At 42.4% G+C, this 20,094-nt stretch overlaps 1 protein-coding gene across 7 annotated transcripts; it reads left to right on the forward strand.

Moving 5' to 3' along the window:
* The first annotated feature begins 344 nt into the window (after nt 1–344).
* Nucleotides 345–19,356, forward strand: LOC101158978 (mitogen-activated protein kinase 8). Of its 7 annotated transcripts, none has more exons than XM_020712151.2 (12): nt 345–637; nt 4,447–4,627; nt 4,847–4,976; nt 7,380–7,438; nt 8,226–8,364; nt 9,319–9,484; nt 10,600–10,671; nt 12,662–12,844; nt 12,914–13,062; nt 14,083–14,146; nt 14,771–14,848; nt 15,714–19,356. In XM_020712151.2, the coding sequence occupies exons 2-12, from the start codon at nt 4,506–4,508 to the stop codon at nt 15,830–15,832; spliced, it is 1,281 nt and encodes a 426-aa protein (XP_020567810.1). In that variant the 5' UTR covers nt 345–637; nt 4,447–4,505; the 3' UTR covers nt 15,833–19,356. The 7 variants fall into 7 exon arrangements, with proteins under 7 accessions (XP_020567810.1, XP_011486125.1, XP_011486127.1 ...); XM_011487823.3 differs by lacking the exon at nt 10,600–10,671 and adding an exon at nt 11,010–11,081; XM_011487825.3 differs by having other exon boundaries at nt 346–637; nt 12,938–13,062.
* Nucleotides 19,357–20,094: the final 738 nt, after the last annotated feature.

Below are 20,094 nucleotides of genomic sequence, written 5' to 3' on the forward strand. Positions count from 1 at the left end.
AATAAAAACACACAAAGTTATCTCCTCTTTTGATCCATAAACTGTACACGACTGGTTCATTTCCAGAACAATTCTGCCCAATCTTTTAAACACGATATAAAAGATGTAGGGTGTCATTTTAAATGATATTTGTTTATTTTACTTAAACAACCAGATTAAATCTCAATTTATAGCCATAAATCTGTGTGTGTAGGGTTAATTATGCAAAAGATTTACTGAATTAATACAATTATCAACCTCTAAATAACTCAAATGCTTCATACAAACAAACACCATCACGTCTGTGGGCGGAGTTTGAAAAAGTTGCGGAAGCGTTACTTCCGCTTCGGAGAACCGCGCAGGCGCTGTTGAACGCAGCTCGTGCGCTGCTGCTGCCGCTGACGACGAAACATCGTAAGGTTCGGACGGCGTCGCTGTGAAATGGCAGAAAGTGCCGCTCGTGCCGTGGAAGCGTCAGGATTAGGTTACGTAGAATCCACACGTGTGTTCAGCGGAAGCCTTGGACTAACAGACTGACGGGAAAAGGAGCGTTTCCGGTGGAAAACTGGGATTTAGGAGCTGCGTTTCCTCTGGAAAAACCGAGCATAGCTATCCGGCTGGGATCGAACGGTGGCTGCTGGGAGTTAGCCGAACTGGGGTGAGCTTTTTCCGCGTTCATTACGGGCTGGTTTCATCTTCGTGGGGGGTGGCGGATCGGTCAAATGTGGGTCAAACTCGTTAGTGTGTGGGGAGGGGTTGTAACAAAAACATGTAGACTTATATAGCTGCCGGAGCAGCGGGGTTTTTGGCCTTATGGGTCCGCGGGAGCTACACCGACACCACCGGAGCTAAAACCCGGTTTCACGCCGCGAATTTATTTAGCAGCCGGAGAGCAGGAACACCTTGGTGTTGGAAGGGGTGACCCCCGTGTTAACACCCCCTGGGGAAGCAGGCAGCGCCTTGTGAAGATACACCCCCGAGCCTGCTAGCTTGTTTGTAGTGATAGCCGCTAATTCACCCCGACTTCCGGTCACAGGTGAGTTTGCAGGATGTCGCCCAGACCTGTCCTGACCCCGGTTTAAAGTGAGAATGTTGAGGGTCTGAAACACCTCAGCAGATCATTCGAAACTGCGTCTTCGAGGCTTTTAGCTGATTTGAGCTAAAGGAGCGCGAGGCTTTTCAGTTTGGACGCGCGCGCTCGTTTCCAGTAAATGCATGCACCTCGCGTGCTTTATTGATCTGCTGGGAAGCTTCTGTGGTCCTGCAGCGCTGCTGAGGGGTTCCATGCGGCCCGAACATCAGCTGCAGAAACCCGACTCCTGCACCAAACAACAGCGGGATCAGATCCCAGTGATGCTTATAAAGTGATGGAAAAAATGAAGTCAAGTTTACCTATTAGTAATATTAAAGCTTCTCATCCTGATAGCCACCAGTCTGTGATATGCGAATAAATATCTGATGTATGTCTTGATGTTTGAAAAGCTCTGACGGCACAATAAATGAAGGGATAAAACACCTTACTCCAATTCTGAAATATACTTATAAAAAAGCTGTCATTTTAAAAGACTCGTGGCTTTATGTCATAAAATTATTTTTGGAAAAACAAATTAAATCCACATTAAAGAGAAAAACTTTTCCTCTGATATTTTCTCTTAAGCCACACGTTTTTTATAGAGTTTTCTTTGCAACCAAATCTTGCCTTTTAAGTTAAGAAAGTGTCATTCTTAAATATGCATTTATTTATTAAGTTTCTTATTTGAGCAGAAACTCAGAAAGCGACCTTGAAGTTGACCTTAGAAAATATTATGCGAGTTGGATTTCATGTGGACAGTCTAGGGGTATAGCTCTCGCTTGGGGTGTGAGAGGTCCCAGGTTCAGATCCCAGGCGAGCCCCCAATTATCCTCCACCAAAACCCGATTCCATGTAAAACGGCTGGACGGATTGCAATGTGTAAAGCTGACAAGGATATTGAGGATTTCAGAGAAAAACGGGACACCACAAACGATTGAAGGAACAGTAGTTGATGTTTATTTTTTTTCTGAGTTAATGACCTGCAGCCCTTCAAACTCCGCCCACACGGCGTGTTTTCTCATCCACGTCAGATGACAGCCCTTCGATCAGCTGATCCACTCCAGCCGAGTCGCTGAAAGAGAAAACAAACGGAACCCAAAAAAAAACAAGAACTGGAAGGCTGAAACAGGATGCAGCAACAGATAATGTGAGACTATTTTAGTGTATAAAAAAACAAGATGTAAAGCATCCACTGGAGTTTTTGTTTATAATTACACTAATATTAGATCAAATGATCAGCCTGCGTTCTGATTTGCTTTCACATTGTGAGAAATCCTTTGGATTAAGAGAAATTTCAGATCTAATCCGATGTTACAGCGGGTTTATTTGTTCAGGTCGAAAACGCACCAGAAAAAAAACAAGTTTAACAATAAACCACCCGATTTAGATCTCGTTTCCTTTTCCTGGCCTTTGAATGCTGAGTCAGCACGTTTGTCAAAGGAGGGATTTGAATCCTCTCTGTTTGAGGTGAAGGCGCTGCAGGTCGTCCAAAATCTCCTGAATGTCACCTTCACAAAGATCTGGTTCCGTTTTAATTCACCTGACCTGCCGGTGGTCTGCACTGACGTGGAGAGCACGCGTGTTTACACGCAAACATCTATGAAGCCAGAACGTCACTGACGGCGTGCATTTCTCCAAAAAGGAATCCTTTTCCTGCAGCTTTATCTGCGACGGCCACTAATGAAATCTTGGCGTCCTGGAAAGCTCAGCTTGACGACAATTTTTCATTCCAGCTGTCGGGTAAAAATAAACCGCGGCGTCCTCGTGCAGCTCCTTTTGGCAGTAAAACCAGTTTACTGTTGTTAGTAAAGAGCTCAGATAAAAACTCCCTAATTTTCTGAAGTCGGAAGTGAAACCAGAAGCAGCGAGTGGAAATTCCCGCGCTCGCCTGATGGGAGGTGAAGCTCAGCCTGGGAGGAGCCGGAGGAGGTGGCAGGAGCTCCTCCTGACGATGTTGTGACGCATGTCCAGCCAACAGCAGCTCCTGTGGATCATCCGTTTTCTCTACATTTCTATTCCCTCTGATCCGCGGAGCTCCCAAACAGCTGCTTCTTTTCCAAAAAGACTCGACTTGTTTCTGCTCCGACATCCTTCACACCGACCAAGTCCAACCCTGCAGAAGATCTGAAGATGTTCTCTTCTGATATTTTTCATTCTATTTGGCAGCAGAGTCTTCAGGCTCTGCTCTGCTACAGATGTTTGACAGCTGTGTGGCTGTTTTTCAGATCAGGAAGGATGAAGCTGGAGGGGAGATGAGGGTGTTTGGATTTGGTGTTCAGCGTATTTTGGGAGCGAGCGGCGATCAGAAGGTAGAAAGAGGCTGCTGGAAGGAACCTGTTTTCCTTTGGTCTGGAGGAATGCCTCGCAGCTGTTTTCAGAGTCCTTCTCCTCAGTACAAACCTCCAAATCCCAGTAATGATTTGTCATCTTCTTACCCAGCATGCAGTCTGGCTTCCTCTCTCCATCCCTTCATCCTAGGATCCACTCGTGGCAGAGTCCGCAGCTTCTTTGGGCTATGTGATGAATTTATCAGGCAATGCGTGTAGTGAAAAAAGCTTTAATGAGGCTGATTTTCTGAGCTTTGAAACGGGTCACGCTAACATCTGAACCGCGGGCCTGTCTGCATTCTGGTGCTGCTTCATTGTTCCAGATAATGACGCTTGGTGGAGTTCATGAAAGGTTTAAGAAGAGCCTGGTGTTTGTGCTGAAAGACCTACATGAAGATCCATTTCTAATGGGTTTTCTGCTTTTTGCACTTCAATTACGCCAACAGAACAATTGTGTTGGTGACCCGAAATGCAGTAAACCAACTTTTCCAGCCCGTCCTCCTTGTCATCAATTCAATTACCTATTTTTGTTGTTGCAGTTTTTCCTCTTTTTTTTTTCATCTAAAATGTTTATTTTCATGTTACATAAATGTTCAGGACTGTTTTAGTGTTTGCTTCTTTTCTGCTGTAACTGTTTTTTTTTTTTTGTAATTATTAAAAAAAATCAATATTTTGGTTGTTTTCAGACTTTTTCTTTAACAGCTGCAGTAATTTGTTTCAGCGTGAGTCAGTTATATTCTGCTGTCTATGCGTTCACCTACTTTAGCATTTGTTTTGTTCTCATTAAGCATATATTCATAATTATTTTACAATTTTTTTTTTTTCAGTCTTTTATTCTTTAGCTGATGGGTTTCAAGATTTCTGCAGAAACGATGTGAAGAAAAATGTCCTCCTTTGGTTTGATTTCTCCGTTACCACCCGACTGGTGTGCCGACTCCTTAAGTCTTGTTTTGTTCCTTAAAACCCACTTTCCGACATTTGAACTGCCAACATTTACCGTCGTAGAATCAATGAAAGAATGGGTTTAAATGAACCAGAATTGCATAGAACCGGATCTGTTGTCTTCAGGGCTTGAGCGCTGAGCTCCTGTTGGATGTCCGGCCAAAGCGTTGGTCTAAGGCTTCACCATGAACCGGAACAAGCGTGAGAAGGAGTACTACAGTATAGACGTGGGGGACTCGACGTTTATGGTTTTAAAGCGCTACCAGAACCTCAGACCCATTGGATCTGGAGCACAGGGAATCGTCTGGTGAGTTTAGAGAGCCCTATAAAATGTATTTTGTTTGATCTCTAAGATAAAGATGTTATATCTTGGTAGGGATTATGTGACTTATGCCGACTTTTACTGTTTAGAAACCCTTTTTGGTTATTTGTATGACCAGTTTAGAGAATATTAGAGGTGTTTTTTGCGTCATGGTTTGCAGAGATCCACACGGTCGAACGGTTTCTTCCTCTTTCTCTGCTTCAGTTCGGCGTACGACCACAACTTGGAGAAAAACGTCGCCATCAAGAAACTGAGCCGCCCCTTCCAGAACCAAACCCATGCAAAACGGGCCTACAGAGAGCTGGTGCTCATGAAGTGCGTCAACCACAAGAACGTAAGAGCTTCTTCTCCGTTTCTGCTTCCTCTGCAGTCTGTCTTTGGTCCATAACTGCTGAATGTTCCTAACTCTGTTCCAAAATTCCCATTTCACTAAAACTGTAAATATATAGGAGCACGACTGGTTCTACTAAAGCAGCTTTTGCAGGAATTTCTGCTTGTTTTACAGAAACCATAACAACAGAACTGCAGAGTTTTGTCACAATAAGCTTAATTTCTTTTCTTGCATAAGACTTCATCCTTTTAGGAATAAGTCTGTCAGACGACTATAATGGTAATCAGATGACTAGATGATCTGTTTCCTCTTTGAGGAGGATTACCTTTTAGCTGTAATAAAACCAAACAAAAATTACACGAACAATGTGGGATTTCTGCTGGATAGTTTGGGTTTTGTGGATCATTGTGTTGCAGTTTCTGCAGCATTATTGAAAGCAACACTGGAGGGCAGAGAAGGCACTGAAGCATGCCGTTGCAGATGTATGGTTCTCTGTCAGGAGAAGACGGATGCAGCAGGAAAATCCGTTCTTTTGTGCACAAAAAGCACATGGAGTGCAAAACGAGCTCGGTTTCTTAAGTGTGTCGTTGTCGCGTTGCCGTGACAGCGTGCCGCACCACGTAAGAAACGAATAAACATAAAGTACTAACACTGATTGAATATTTATTTCTTTTCTAAGTGACCATGATAGAAGCGGGTTAATGGCCTTCGAATTAACGCACTTTATGTCGGACGGTTCAGGTTTGATGGCCTCCTTCTAGGAATAGCAGGGCTACAATAATCTATTCTACTAGAAGTACAAGCATGCATTGGCACCTTGGTGATGGCATGATAGACACGGGCGAACTCTGGCTGTGCTTTTTAAGAGGATAAAATCCTCTTTCTGTTATTTTTTAATTTGTGGAATAAATTTAAACTCTGTCAGAAACAACAACCCAAGATTCTCACACTCTGAGAAATGTTATATTTTTATGTCCTGGTTGAGCTCTAAGGAATTCCCTGCTATCCATGACTTTATGTCTAAAATGCATTTCTGGCGACTCCTACTGCTTCAGCATCTTCTTCGTGGAGAAGACGGGGTTTAATAATTTAATTAAAACCTTACACCCCAGATATGAGCTGTATTGTTAATCCTTTAGAAAGCGGTGCTACTGTCAAGGTGAATGTTTGTCTCCTTAAGTCTAGACTACAAAGTGTGACTTAAACACAGCTTGGACTTTAAGAAAGTAAATATCTTTTTTATTTTGGATAAGTGAAAACAAGTGCAGAATAACAAAATAAGACAAAAACAATTATATTAACAACACAAGTCCAAAAGGGACTGAGAAGAAGAAAAAATCTTATACTTAACTTTGATTCCAAGAGTGTGTTCATTTATTTATTATTCATCCCAGAAATTGGGGCTACATTTGTCTTGCGTTTGATTAAATAAAAGCAAAATTTGCTTTAAGTTGTCTGCCGTTTGTACTTATTGCTTTCCTTAAGTAAGGGGGGGAAAATCAGAAAAAAATCGGAAATCAAATAAAAAAAAAACATTTGGAGATTTTATTTTTAGCCCATATCGCCCAGCCCTAATTAGGACTTACAGTCGTGTAAAGTTGTGTCATCAGCGTAAGTCTGTCCCCGAGTTGCAGCGTACAGACATTAAAGTAGTGGGCCTAAAGTGGAACCTTGAGGAACCCCACCATTGATTCCATGGACTTTTGAGGAACATGTCTACATACTTATATAAAATCTTTGAAATGTTACATAGGAATAGAACCATATAATGGTCCCAGTCTGATTAAAACTGTGTTTTTGGTGATTTATTGCTGCCATTTTTGTTGCCCCAGTAATGTTAGGTTTGGGGGATGTGAGGGGCTGTAAGCTAGCGGGAGAGAGAGGAAACAGAGAGCTCTCATTACTGGGGATGGAAAGGCCAACAGTCCCGCCTACAACTCAGGGGGGGAATTTCTAATTATTTCCTGCTGCTCTTCAGAAACTATATCCTAAAAAACCACACAGGTTTTTTAGGATTTTTTTTGTTTGTTTTTGGGCTAAAAATGGCATCAATTCAAATTCAATTCAAAGACCACAGGGAACAGATCAAAAGATGACCAAAGGTAGAACTTAAGAACAGGATCAGAAAGGCCTGAGCCTCTCAGCCTGCTTCATGAAATACTGGGATCTGCTGTATCAAAGAAGGCGCTCTGACCCAGTGGCACCAAGACTGACAGTCCGGGTCCCATCTAGTGTCATGAACAATGTTTTCTGATCTCCCGCTTTGTCTTTGAACTCCAACATTCTGGTTCTGATCCAGATGTGATGCAGCAAACCCACGAGGAGTCTGGCCTTTCTGACTGCTGAGCCTTTCAGTGGAACCGTTGCGTCTGCTTTGAAGGCTCTAACTGGACTTTTGTTCTGCAGATCATCGGGCTGTTGAACGTTTTCACGCCGCAGAAGACTCTGGAGGATTTCCAGGACGTGTGAGTATCACAAGGACCTCAAGCTCCACTGGTTTGTGGAGGTGGAAGATTTCAGGGAAAGGAGTCAAGTTAAACAAACTCCTGATTTAAATGTGGGAAAAATGATGAGGTGAAAAAAGTAGAATGTTGAAGCTCCTCTGCAGTAGACGACTTCTTCAAGCCCAAAGGAAAACCGTTCTGATTGTTTCAGCATCCTGGAACTTAAATGTAGCGTTTCTACTTTCATGAATATTTAGTTTGGTTGAATAAAAACCTCCTGTGTTCATTTTACGCTTTCTCTTTCAACCTGTCAGTTTTGAACCTGTCAGCCCGTAAAACCAGAGGTAAAAACTTCAGAGAGTGACTGGAACGAATAACGTGGTCCTCTAGAGGCACGGAGTTCGTTTCTGCTCCGTCTGCCTGATTGGAGCTAAAGAGGAAGCTGGACAATCATCGCCGGAGGGCTGCCGGACCAACGCAGTGGGAGGAGCCTGTTTGCCTGCATGTTTCTATTCTTGGATACGTGCGCGCTTCCCTCTGAAACCTTTGAGCAAACCCGACTTGACAGCACATTTTTTAGCAGTCACCACATTCTTTGGAGCGCATAGAGCATTTCCAGGAAAACTCCCGTCTCTGTCGAAACCAAACAAACGTGAGATGTAAGGCGGCAGCATTACGGGACGAAGAGCGCCGCTACTCCTCGAGTGTCTGTGAGATGCTGTGAGACCAGCAGTGTGCCTGCAGCATCTCCTAGCCCACATCTAACAGATGACATGATGGGTCCGGACTCACTCTAACCCCCCTGCAGGTATCTGGTGATGGAGCTGATGGATGCCAACCTGTGTCAGGTGATCCAGATGGAGCTGGACCACGAGCGGCTGTCCTACCTGCTCTACCAGATGCTGTGTGGAATCAAACACCTGCACTCTGCAGGCATCATACACAGGGTAGGTAATGGGGGCGCGAGAGGCAGCGAGTTAAAGGGATTAAACACAAAAATACACTTTTTCTTCTTTGCATAAAAACGGGAAATGTCAGGAATCGGTCCAATAGAGAATTTTTTTTACCTTTTTCAAAATCAAAAGTTTAACTTAAAGGAGCTGCATTTCCAGAAGAAAGTGAAGGGTTGGATGCTATGAAAATGAAACTTAAAGGGTTATAATTGGCACAAAAGGGAAAAAACGGTCAAAGTTGACCATAAATACAGTGAAAACAGCACAATAACAAAAAAGATTGGTTTGTAAAAAAAAAATGCCAGAGCCGGGAATCGAACCAGCGAGTTCTGTACCAAGGATTCCCCATAATGGAGGCAAAAATCCTTGAATATCTTGAAAAGTTCAAGGATTTGAAAAAGCAAAAGTCACAGCTGGGAAAAGCTGAAAGAGCTGAACATTTGAATAGTTGAATGTTAAAAATAGCAGAAAAATTGTAGGAGTTAGCGGAAAAAAAGAAAAATGGCGGAAGATACTATCATAAAGAAAAAGATTGAATGTTCCATAGCATTCAAGCAATTAAGAACTCCTTTTGGAAAAAAACTGAGATTGTGTCGAAATTCCTTCTGTAACCGCTAAAAACCTGGAATTTACAGAGATTCGGACACATGTTCACTACTTTTTTCTTTTTTTATCATGGCAAATATGATGAAGGAACCTAATAAATATGAACATTTTACAAAAGCTGTTTATAATGTTTATAATGTCTGTGTTCTGAGGATATTTTGGATGACTTGCAAAAACAATTATTTAAATTCCTTTTGTCTCTCTCAAATGACAGATGTTTAATGTATCATCGTCTATATTCTTGAATCTGATGAGCATCAGAACCATCCGCTCACTCGGGACTCCATAGAGTCTGAATGTGTTGCTGGGATGTTCTGTCATGTGACCCGTGTTTCTGCTCAGGACCTAAAGCCCAGTAACATCGTGGTAAAGTCGGACTGCACACTGAAGATCCTGGACTTTGGTCTGGCGAGGACAGCCGCCACCGGTCTCCACATGACGCCCTACGTGGTGACCCGTTACTACCGAGCCCCCGAGGTCATCCTGGGCATGGGCTACCAGGCCAACGGTGAGTGGAGCAGATACGAGCTAGCGCCTGGCCTGACTCGACCTGGACTGGCCTGGCCTGGCCTGGCCTGCTGCATGTCTCCAGGTTTCCCCAAACACTGTAAGGGTTCCTGTAGGGGGGCGTGGCTTGTGGCGCTTTGCGGTGGCGAGCAGAGCTTCAGCCTGTTTGATGTTTGTCCGGCTGCAGCCGACGCATCAGGCTTTTAACGTCGATGCTGGTCGATCTGTCCGCCAGGCGGGTCTTCGACAAACTCCTGAGTAAACGCTTCATTGCCTCTCTTAACGGACAAAAGTTGATCATTTTGAATATTTTTCCAAACTGTTCATGAAAAAAGGGTAAAAAAACAAGACTTCTTTGTCTAAGTGGATGGATGGTTTGTTCATACCCTTCAGGAAACATTCTGTTGTCTGGTACCCATCAAACAGAAAAGCTCACAACAGATAAATAGTCAAATAAAACAAGTATGTACAGTGCTTTCAAGGCCAATCTGAAGCAGAATATGCAGGTTTTATTCAATAGTTTGGGTTTTAGTTTGAAAAGTTGGAGAGATATATATTATAATATATTATTCAGTCATTCTGTTGGTCAGAATAAACATTCTTACTCTTAACGTCTTCTTGATAATATGGTAATATCAGATGCGTCAATAAAAGTAGGAGGAGCCAACATCCAACGCTCCAATCGTTTGACAGATTTGGTGTGGCTCCCTTTAAGTGGTAGGGACCTTCCAACAAGCGCTTAAAGTGGTTGCCATAGAAACTCAGAGCCACTTGGACCAATCACTGCTTACTGATGATGTCTGGCTCCAACATGGCGGCGTCCTAATCTTCAGAAGTTCTTCTAAAGAAGAACTTCTAAAGTTCAGGCATAGCGATGACTTCATCAGTGCGGAAATACAAAAAAATGAAGTGGAACTCAGTGCAGGACGGAGAAAACCCAAGTTTCTAATTCCGATAAGATTTAAATTTGTGACGTTTTTTGTTCTGATCTTTTAGCTGGAGCGTGCGTAGACCTGATAGACTAAAGGAAGACGTTTGAATGTTATTTTAAACATTAAAGCACTGATCTTCCTGCTGACATGTTGCATCTGTTCCACCTATGCTGCACATTCTTAGTGGATATTTGGGCTGTGGGCTGCATTATGGCAGAAATGGTTCGCCACAAAATCCTTTTTCCTGGAAGGGATTGTATCCTTCAGCTGCTTTCAGTGGCATTTTCTTCTCAAAGAAACGCCCCCCCCCCCTTTAACTGCAGCTAATGAAGTTCTATTTCTCAGATCTGCCTTCACCTTGGACTGTTCTTCACAGCTTCACTCGGGCATCTTTCCTGCAACTAAACCTGAAATAGAATTCAACAGTTTCGTCCCTGAGAAGCAAAGCAGAAAGGAAAACCTTTCATTCTGCATGCATTTCAGTTTTTTTTCCCATGGTGCATCACACAAACATGGCGTCACTGTTGTGTTTGTTTGTTTTTTTGTTTTTTTGAGTTCTGCATGCTAATGTGACGGTTATCATTTCATTTTCAGTTGATGTCTGGTCTGTTGGCTGCATCATGGCCGAAATGGTCCGGGGTAGTGTGTTGTTTCCAGGCACGGACCGTATCCTTGAGTTGGACCTCCACCCACCCCCTCCCCCACCCCATACCCCCTTGTTTGTCTGACATTTTATTCATGCTGGCAGTTTTTGTCAGGATTTACACACAATCTTGGTCTAGATGGGGAATAAATGTATATATATTTTTAAATACTTTTATGGAATATTCCTGTCAATACAGAGCGGGGGCGGCGGGGGGGGCAATTACTTAAGTCTACTGCAGGAAATCCTCGTTTACTTTAGGTTTCCAACATTGAGGCTGAATTTACGCTGCTCCGTCTGCAGTGCGTCTCCCTTGTATTTTGTGAGGAGTCTCATGGTCCGCTCTCTCTCCCCTCTGGCTTCTGGGGGAGTGGTTTTTCCCCCCCCCCCCCCCCCCCATGTCGAGTAGTTCATCCCGCTCGAGTCCGTCTACGTTTCCAAATTTAGCAACCAGTGGTGTTTTCATAATTATGCCTTTTTTTTTCGACACAAAGTTTCTCTGACATAGTTTCTGCAGAGCGGCTGTAGTCCATTGAAAATAGAGTTGTGGGTGGGACTGTTTTTGTGAAAGTAAGCCTCGGCGGATATCCCATCATCCCTTTGTTTACTTGCTCTACTGCTAGCTTACAGCCCCTCACTACCCACTAGTAATGTCAGAGTTTCACAGCCGTACAGTTTGGATCCAGATTCCAGCTCGGATGAGGAAAAAAACAAAACAAAAAAACGACAACGTTCATGGATCTATTTGTCTGCAGGTGTCGATTCATCAGAATGGGGCGGAGCAGGGAGCTTGTGGCCCCGCCCATTGATTTATAGAAATACTCGTACACATTTTTAATCTTAAATTCTTTTATAAATGTCCTCCATCATCAGAAAAATGCTACCAGAACATGTTAAAAACACAGAAATTAAATATTAGGTTTTATTTTGAAAGGGCTATGGGAACTTTTTCCTTTTCTCTGCATTTTTGTGGCCACATGGATGGAAATCACAGTCAGAGGGACGGATGGGACTCGGACACGACGGAGGAGATGTAAACATTCCCGTCTATTAATGAACGTTGTATTTCTTTTGCGTCTGGTGTAAATCAGGCTTTTTAAATGGGTTTTTGCATTTGATAAAGTTTGTTTTTAAAGTCTGATGAAGGCTTCATGCTCTCTAAATGAGCTGAAGACAGGCTCTCCTCTTCATCATTTGCTTACATAAACTATTGTCGAGTTTATAGGCGGCGATAATAAACCAGATTTGTAGATGTAGGATAAAGATGTCGACAAGCTTCCTTGGATGTCTCACATGTGCATGTAAATGTCCGTCAGTCTAGCTTTGTGTGATCTTGATCGTGCCGCTGCATGCTTGGAACATTTTTGTTTCTGTCTGCGTTGGTTTAAGGTACAGATGGAGTTTTATCACAGAATTGTTGATAAATGACGGGGATAATCTTTCAGTGAAAATGGTTTCTGTGAATATTTCTTCAAAAGAACCTTTTTGTCTTTTTCGAACTGTTATTTTTGAATCCAGACGTTTAGGCTGCAATTCTGAAGCGTTGTTAAAGTTGAGCTACCCGTCCAGCCCCGGTGCTTCTCTTAACCCCATAACCTTTAAGATATCGATCAGTGGAACAAAGTGATCGAGCAGCTGGGAACGCCGTCTCAGGAATTCCTGATGAAGCTCAATCAGTCGGTGAGGAACTACGTGGAGAACCGGCCGCGTTACGCCGGCTTCAGTTTTGAGAAGCTCTTCCCCGACGTTTTGTTTCCCGCAGACTCTGAACACAACAAGTTGAAAGGTAAGAACGCCGCCGCGGCGTCACGCTCTGCTGACTCGCCAAGCTCCAAACTGACTAAAACCAGACCAGTTCAATCCCACTCCAATGTTTCAGCGAGCCAAGCGCGAGACCTCCTATCAAAGATGCTGGTAATCGACGCTTCCAAACGGATCTCTGTGGACGAGGCTCTGCAGCACCCCTACATCAACGTGTGGTACGACCCGTCTGAAGTGGAAGCGGTGAGAACGCTTTGTCTTTTCTGGACGTCCTCCAAGTGTCTGACCGGTGAAAAAGCCTGTCAGGTTAAAGACGTGAAGGAAAACGACCTCTACACCCAGAGAAACAGCAGAAACGGGGACCGGATTACGGATCTTTGGCCCCCGAGGGTCCTCCCTGACCCCCCAGTCCTCGGTTTCTAGCACTAACCTGAACTAGATCCTAACCCTAAAGCCTTAACCCCCTAGCTTTAAGATCAAACACAAAACTCCCCCAAATAAAGTAAAAATAAACAAAAGCAGTAGTCATAACTGTATTCTACTAGAATAGGAGACTTTTTTTTAACCATTGCATTCATGAACTTCTGAAGAAACTTTCTTTTTTTTTTTTTTTGTCTAAAATCCACAAAAACCTTTAGCCTCCAAAAGAAGAAAACGTAGTTTTTCTATAATATGATGTATACGGTTCAGTCCGTCGCATCGTCTGATAGAATATTGCCGATTTATTGCTCCTGGTGACCAACAGAGGGATTTCTGGGAAACCTTAAATCGCACACGTCTCCAGAGAGGAAAACTAAAACCTTTCAGCTACTTTGAAAGAAAATATATATATAAAATATATATTTACTGCTTAAAAAATATCACTAATGATCAAATAATTCCATGTAGTTGTAACTTTTCTTACCTTTTAAGTGCAGCAAAAAGGTTTCCAAAAGAACATTTTATAAGCTTTCTAAAGGTTTAAGAAAAACCAATAATGATCCAGTTTTTCTAAAAAGTACCTGTTTGGTTCAGCGGTAAACATTATGTATTGCAGAATTAAGGCCAGGTTTTGTTGAGAAACAACCACTTCTGCTGCTGATTACTTCTGTCTTTGAGTTTCCCTGGAGAGATTTGTGCAGAGAAAGCTGCTTTACTGCAGCCGATTTTCTCTAAGTCTGACGTTTTCTGCTCATTATTTAAGATGTTGCTAAGCCAAGTGGCTGAATCTGTGCTCCAACGCAAAGAGAGACTGAAATGTCACATTTTCTTCTTGTTTTAAAGCCGCCGCCGGGGATCACAGACAAGCAGCTGGACGAGAGAGAGCACACCGTGGAGGAATGGAAAGGTAACGGTCTTCAGTTCTCAAAAAAGCTGAACTCATTTCATCAAAACATCCAAGTAGAAGTTTGTTGGAAAGTAAAAGACTTCCCACGCGAGGCCAAAGAAATCCCCTCAGGTGTCTGAGGACAGCAGGTGAGGTTCTCCGCTGAGAACTCGCGTTGTCCCCGATAGGAAACATTTTTCATCTCAATTGGAAAATTCTAAACTGAACAGACTCGACTAAACTGGACATTCCTGCCCTTAGACCCCCCTTCTCGGTAAGGAAAAGCTCCTTTTTAGCTTAGTTTATCATGTTTCAACGGATGTCGGTGTGTGAACACAACCGTGTCTGATAGCAGAAGAACCTAAGAAGTCAGTTATTAACTCAGACTATAAACGTTACTGAACTATGTGGATTCAAATTCCGTTTTGAAACGTCTCTAGTAGAGATGAAACCACCTGAGCCAGAGGAAAGCATGGTGGCGACAGTGTGATGGAGCGGGACTGCTTCGTTTCTGATTGAAATACTATAATTATCCAACATTTATGACGTCAAACAACAGAAGACTGAAGACTGAAACGTCGAGTGATCCACAGAAACGACCGACTTGCATCTTTTTTTTCATGCTCACATTTGCTCTGATTGCAGAGTTGATCTATAAGGAAGTGCTGAACTGGGAGGAAAAGACAAAGAACGGCGTCGTCAGGGGTCAGTCGGCCTCCATAGGTGAGTGTTTCCATCGCTGTTGAGCTACGGTCAGAGCGAACGTCACGGCGATGTACGGACGCCGTCAGAGGCTCTAGCAGCAGCGCAAAGTTTTTATCCACATGGTGGCGAACAATTCGCTTCACGTCGACTAGTTGGGGCTTCGTGTTGATGATGTAATCAGTGGGTGGGGTCCAAGACCAACTTGGAGGAGAGTCTGATCGCTCTCCTTCTGAACTTTTAGATATTTTTTCTCATTTGTATGGAGACAATAATGAAAAGTTCCTCTAAGTTTACTCTTCCCTACAGCTGTATAGTGCTCACGCCATTTTCTAGTGCCGTCCGAATCTACAATTCCAAAATCCAGTGCCCTAGAAACTTCCCAGAAGTCTCGGCGGAAAACCAATGTGCATCGATGCTCACTACATTGACAAATGTAGATCACAATGCATTGCGTCGGAACAATTTTTGCCAAAAAAAAAGTAATTTTTTAAATAAACCATCAACTTTTTTATCTTCAGAAGACAGCGGATTCATAAATAATCGTTGCTCACATTAGATTTGAACTTCGTTAAATAGATGACCTCATATTCGGCGTGCGGCGTCGGTCAGACGCGTCTCCTGCAGGACACGGTGAAGCTCACCGTACTAAAAGAATCTTTGAATGATGTCACCGATGCTTTTGAACAGCCTTTAAAAGAAACAAACCTGATCTCAACGTTGTCCGTGTCTCCTTGATGTAGCAACGAGGCTAAAGCCCTGTTCACGGTAGCTCCTCCCACATTCAGACGGAGCGGCGGATTCACGAACAAGCGAGAGTTTGACGCGCAGTGAAACGTTGCAGCCCCCATCAGATATTAACGCTCTGGAATCTCTCATAGCACAGGTGCAGCAGTGAGCAGCAGCCCCCCGAAGAACCACCCGTCCGACCCGCCCCTGCCTGACAGCGGCCTGGAGGCCGGCGTGGCGGCCGCCTCGGCCTCCGGCCCGGTGGACTGCTGCTGACGACGGTCACCTCCACCTCCTCTTCCCCGGAGCTGGGCCACACCCCCCCGCTACACCGTGGACCCTCCCCCAGCTGACTTCTGCCCCCGCCCCTCGTGTTTGCCTCCTCTCCATGCTGATCTGAAGTAGAGTAGCGTTCTGACTGGATTGTGAGGACAGTCTAGCTGGTATTTATTGCTGAGTTTGGTCTTTTCCCCCGGAAGCTGAGACGATGGTCGACCGCCGTCTCCACCGTCACTCAGGCTCCAGGGAAGGTTTAAAGATGAATCTCTAAAATGTGATTTCTTTTTCTGTCAAAATCATCGTTTTTCTCACTTCAGCTACTGCTTCTACGGTTTGCCATATAAAATGCACGTACACATTAAATGGTAGAATAATCTTTAAGTTTGGGGGGAGGAGCCATTGAAGCCTCTTTGAACTTTTTTATCTTTTTTTTCTTTTAATCTGACATAATCTAACGTAAAATCATTTAGGTTTTTTTTTGAGTATCTACTTCTTCCTGGATTGTAAAAAAAAAAAAAGTCGTTTTTATGAGAGATTTATATTTTTTGTTATTTTTTTCACTTCCTGTTTTATAAAGTATTGATTTTGTCGTTGGGATAACAGAACGGTTCTGCGGGGCGAGTTACTGACGCTCTTCTGCCGTCATGTGCAGCGATTTTGCGCGGTTTGAGAAAGTTTCGGTAAAAGGCGGAGCGGTTTTCGCTCCTTTTGGGAAGTTTTTAGGGAATGATGGGAAGTCCAGTTGGGAACTGTAAAGGAGGCGGCGTGTGGAAAGTGTGGTGTGGGACGTGAAAAGGGAATTTTTCAGAGCAGGCCGAACCCCGCTTTGGTTCCTGTTTGCAATAAGTGGTGTTGGAATTGGGTTTGGTTTGGAAAAGTGCCTGTTTATCTTGGTTTGGGATGCCGGCGGCTGCAGGGCTCCTGTTTCTTGTTGTGTTTTTTGTTGTGTTCTTGTTGTGTTGGGGATGGTAGTTCTCTCAGATGTGTGTGATATATTTTTCTACTTGTTTTGGTTTTCATCATCTCTGTCCTGCCAGGAAAGAAGAAGCGATGAGGCTGAGGTGCTTTAGCATTTATGAGGCATTTCAGAATAAAAGACCATTTAAAGAAAGGTTTTTCATCAAAGTAAAAGCTAAAATGAAAGAAAACAACCTCATTAAAATTAATATTCTGAATTGATATCCAGACTACTATGATTTTTTTTAATTTAAACTTTGTGGCAATAATGAATTTCTTAGAATCAGCTGCTATGAAATGTTTGCAAGATTCATATTTTCTTTTTTAAACTCGACAAAAATTTGACTTTTGTTTTTTTGTAGTTAACACTGAATATCCTGATTGGACAATGAACACTCAGCTAAATGACTCCAAAGAACATAACCATTATGATGACTTTAAAGTACATATTTAAATATTAAGTAACCAATAGTTGCAGAATTGACTAAATCTTTGATTAAAAAATTAAAACCCAATCAAGACGACTTTAATTTTTTAGAATAAAAGTCATGGGTTTCACAGCCTTTTGCTGGTTTATAACAGATGTCGCTTTCACAGCTTCAGAAATTCAGCTTCAGTTTCAGAAATTAAGGTTAATTTTCACGAGACGAGTTGGCAAACTGATGAGCTCGCCGGCGCCACGATGGGCCTTTTTTTTTCCACTTTATATTCTTAAATCTCACATTATTCTGTTTTATGTGCAGCTACATGCTAAACTAATTGTAATTCTTTTTTAAATTTTGCACTGTTACAACCGTCAACATAGGTGTTGTATGGAGCATTATGCAATAATGCCCCCCCAGGGGGCAGTTTTTGAACAAGTTCATGTTGTTGGCCACACAGAAAGGCTCTGGTCCGAGCACAGAACAGGAGAATCTGTGATTCGTTTAGCCACACAGCTATTAATCTGCGCAAGAAACGACCATTGACTCTATATGAGAACTGGACTGAGTGACCCCGCCCCTCTGACGTTCCAAAGGGGAGGTACCCTCAAAACCCCATAGACTTTGCTTACCGACGACGTGTGGCTCCAACATGACTTCATTTGTTTGGGACAGGAAGTAAATAGTCTTGGGTGACGGCACACTCACTCGCTCCAGTTCCCACATATAGTCGATGGAAAGGATGCTAGCCTATATTCTTGTTTTGCCAATATTTGCATTGTTCTTCGTTTCCATTGATAAACCCTAAAACCTTTGCTGCCAGCTTCCGTTCATTCAAAGTTAACCGTTAGCTCTGACATTTAGCGTCTCGTACTCACAAAACCTAAAGTGAACGGTTTACTTTTTAGACTAGCAATAATAGAACGCACAGTTTTGAATAGCAAACTGCTCTCTGCGCTGACATCATTATCAAACATCTCAAACCGCCAAAGTAAAAGCTTCTAACTTTTCTTCTTCAGCACACAGAAGACTGTTCATACGTTTAATGTTTTTAGTGTTTTTACTGTGTAAATGAGCTTTTTGCATATCGGCACACTAGCATTAGGAAGGCTAACATGATCAGGTATCAAATTATCTACATTCATGAGTTAATTTGGTGGCTCAGTCTGTTGATTTGTTCTCGGAAAACCTAAAACGTAGAAAATTCTTTTTTTTTTTTTCCCTGAAGTTTTAACGAGTTAAAAACTGAGATTCATGTAAAAAATGTTGGGAAAAACAAAAAAACAGCAAAAATTGTAATTTAGGACATTTAAAGTGAGAGGCCCCTCACTAACTGACCTTTGGTGGGGTAAAAAGCATGGACGGGGCAACTGAACATTCATTTGTAGACCAGTTAAGGGTGTTTTAAAGTGCTCTTAATTTTTCCCAGCATGCCTTTAGCTTTGAATTGATTTGGTTTGTCCGTCTCTGGAGTCTCATCTGCGTGCGTTTCCTCTTTAACCTGCTTTGATGAACTACCTCATGCTGAAATTCTGCCAGTTCTCACAAATATTAAGTCACCTGCAGAATTTTGAAGACGTGTGAATAACAAATTCCATTATTTATTTATTTGAATGTGTACTTTTTGTCATTTTCAGCAGACTTCTACTTTTGTAAATTATATATACGTCATGTTAGAAGAAAGGAAATTATGTCTTGTTTGTTTTTGTTTCATCTGTGTGGGAATGGTTTTTATTTTTAAAGTAAATGTGCAATACCTTCAGAAAACTGCTAGTCGTTTGTGATGTTAGCCTTTAACTTTCTACTGAAGGTAAAGTTTGGTACTGTCAGCCCCTTGTTTTATTTTTTACGGCTTGTTTTTGTCAAAATGTCATGTGATCAGTCTCATCCAGTCAAAAACAAGAGAGGAAACGTTAAAGAGCGGCGGGTAAAGTTTCAGTCGTGGGGTGTTTCGGTATTGAGGAAAGAATCTCTTCTTGGTGCTGGTTTGTAGAGTTTTACTTTGGAATCCAGCCATGCTTTTATTTTGAAACACTTCCTGAATCAGCCGTCCCAAACACCGCCCCTGAAGAAGTGCACTACCATAAAAAAAATATGAAAAAACAAAACATGTACTTTAAATAAAAGAAATCCACATTGGTTTATAGTTGTTTTCTTGACTTTTCTTTTTTTTTCTGCTTTGATGCTTTTTATTTTCTTTAAACTCAAAAAAGAAAGTTTATTTAAATTCTAAAACGTTTGTTTTTTTTGGGGGCATTTGTTATAAAAATGTGTGAATAATCTCAAAATTGGGTGGCAGGTTAATATTTGATTTGTTTTCGCAGAACTGAAGTAATTTTCAGGATTTGGAGCCTTTTAAAATAAAGATCCAACACTAATGGTAAGCGGTGGGGGAGACGGAGGCAGAGGTCAAATCCACTCGCTCTGGTTGGACCTGAGGATTTGATGGAGGGAAAACGTCCCAAAAAAATGTCTGAAGTTTATCCCAAAAAGAGTAACCACTAAAGAAAACCAATCTGAACAAGCCGGAGGGATCAGGCCGGAAGCGGGAGTTTGGGTTCTGCAGAGGGCAGCGCCATAAGGCGGGAAACAAACAGCCTAACTTCAGCCCGAATGCATCAATATAGTCATGAAATGTATTTATTTATTCTGTCAAACTTTATAGGAAGGCAGAACATCCCCGTTTATCGTTCTTTAGTTATCGGTTATTAACTTTTCTGAATTTACCTCACATGCGGCTCTTTTATTCCTCTATTCTGGCTTTTTCTGCTATAATGAAGATGCTATAAAATATAAAGTTAAGCATATAATCTAACCAATGCTGTCAAACAGTGTTTATTTGTTTAGAGGCAAAATTCTTAAAGTATATATTTGCGTTGA

This window comes from Oryzias latipes, chromosome 19, assembly GCF_002234675.1.
Source record: "Oryzias latipes chromosome 19, ASM223467v1".
In the NCBI taxonomy this organism is placed as follows: domain Eukaryota; kingdom Metazoa; phylum Chordata; class Actinopteri; order Beloniformes; family Adrianichthyidae; genus Oryzias; species Oryzias latipes.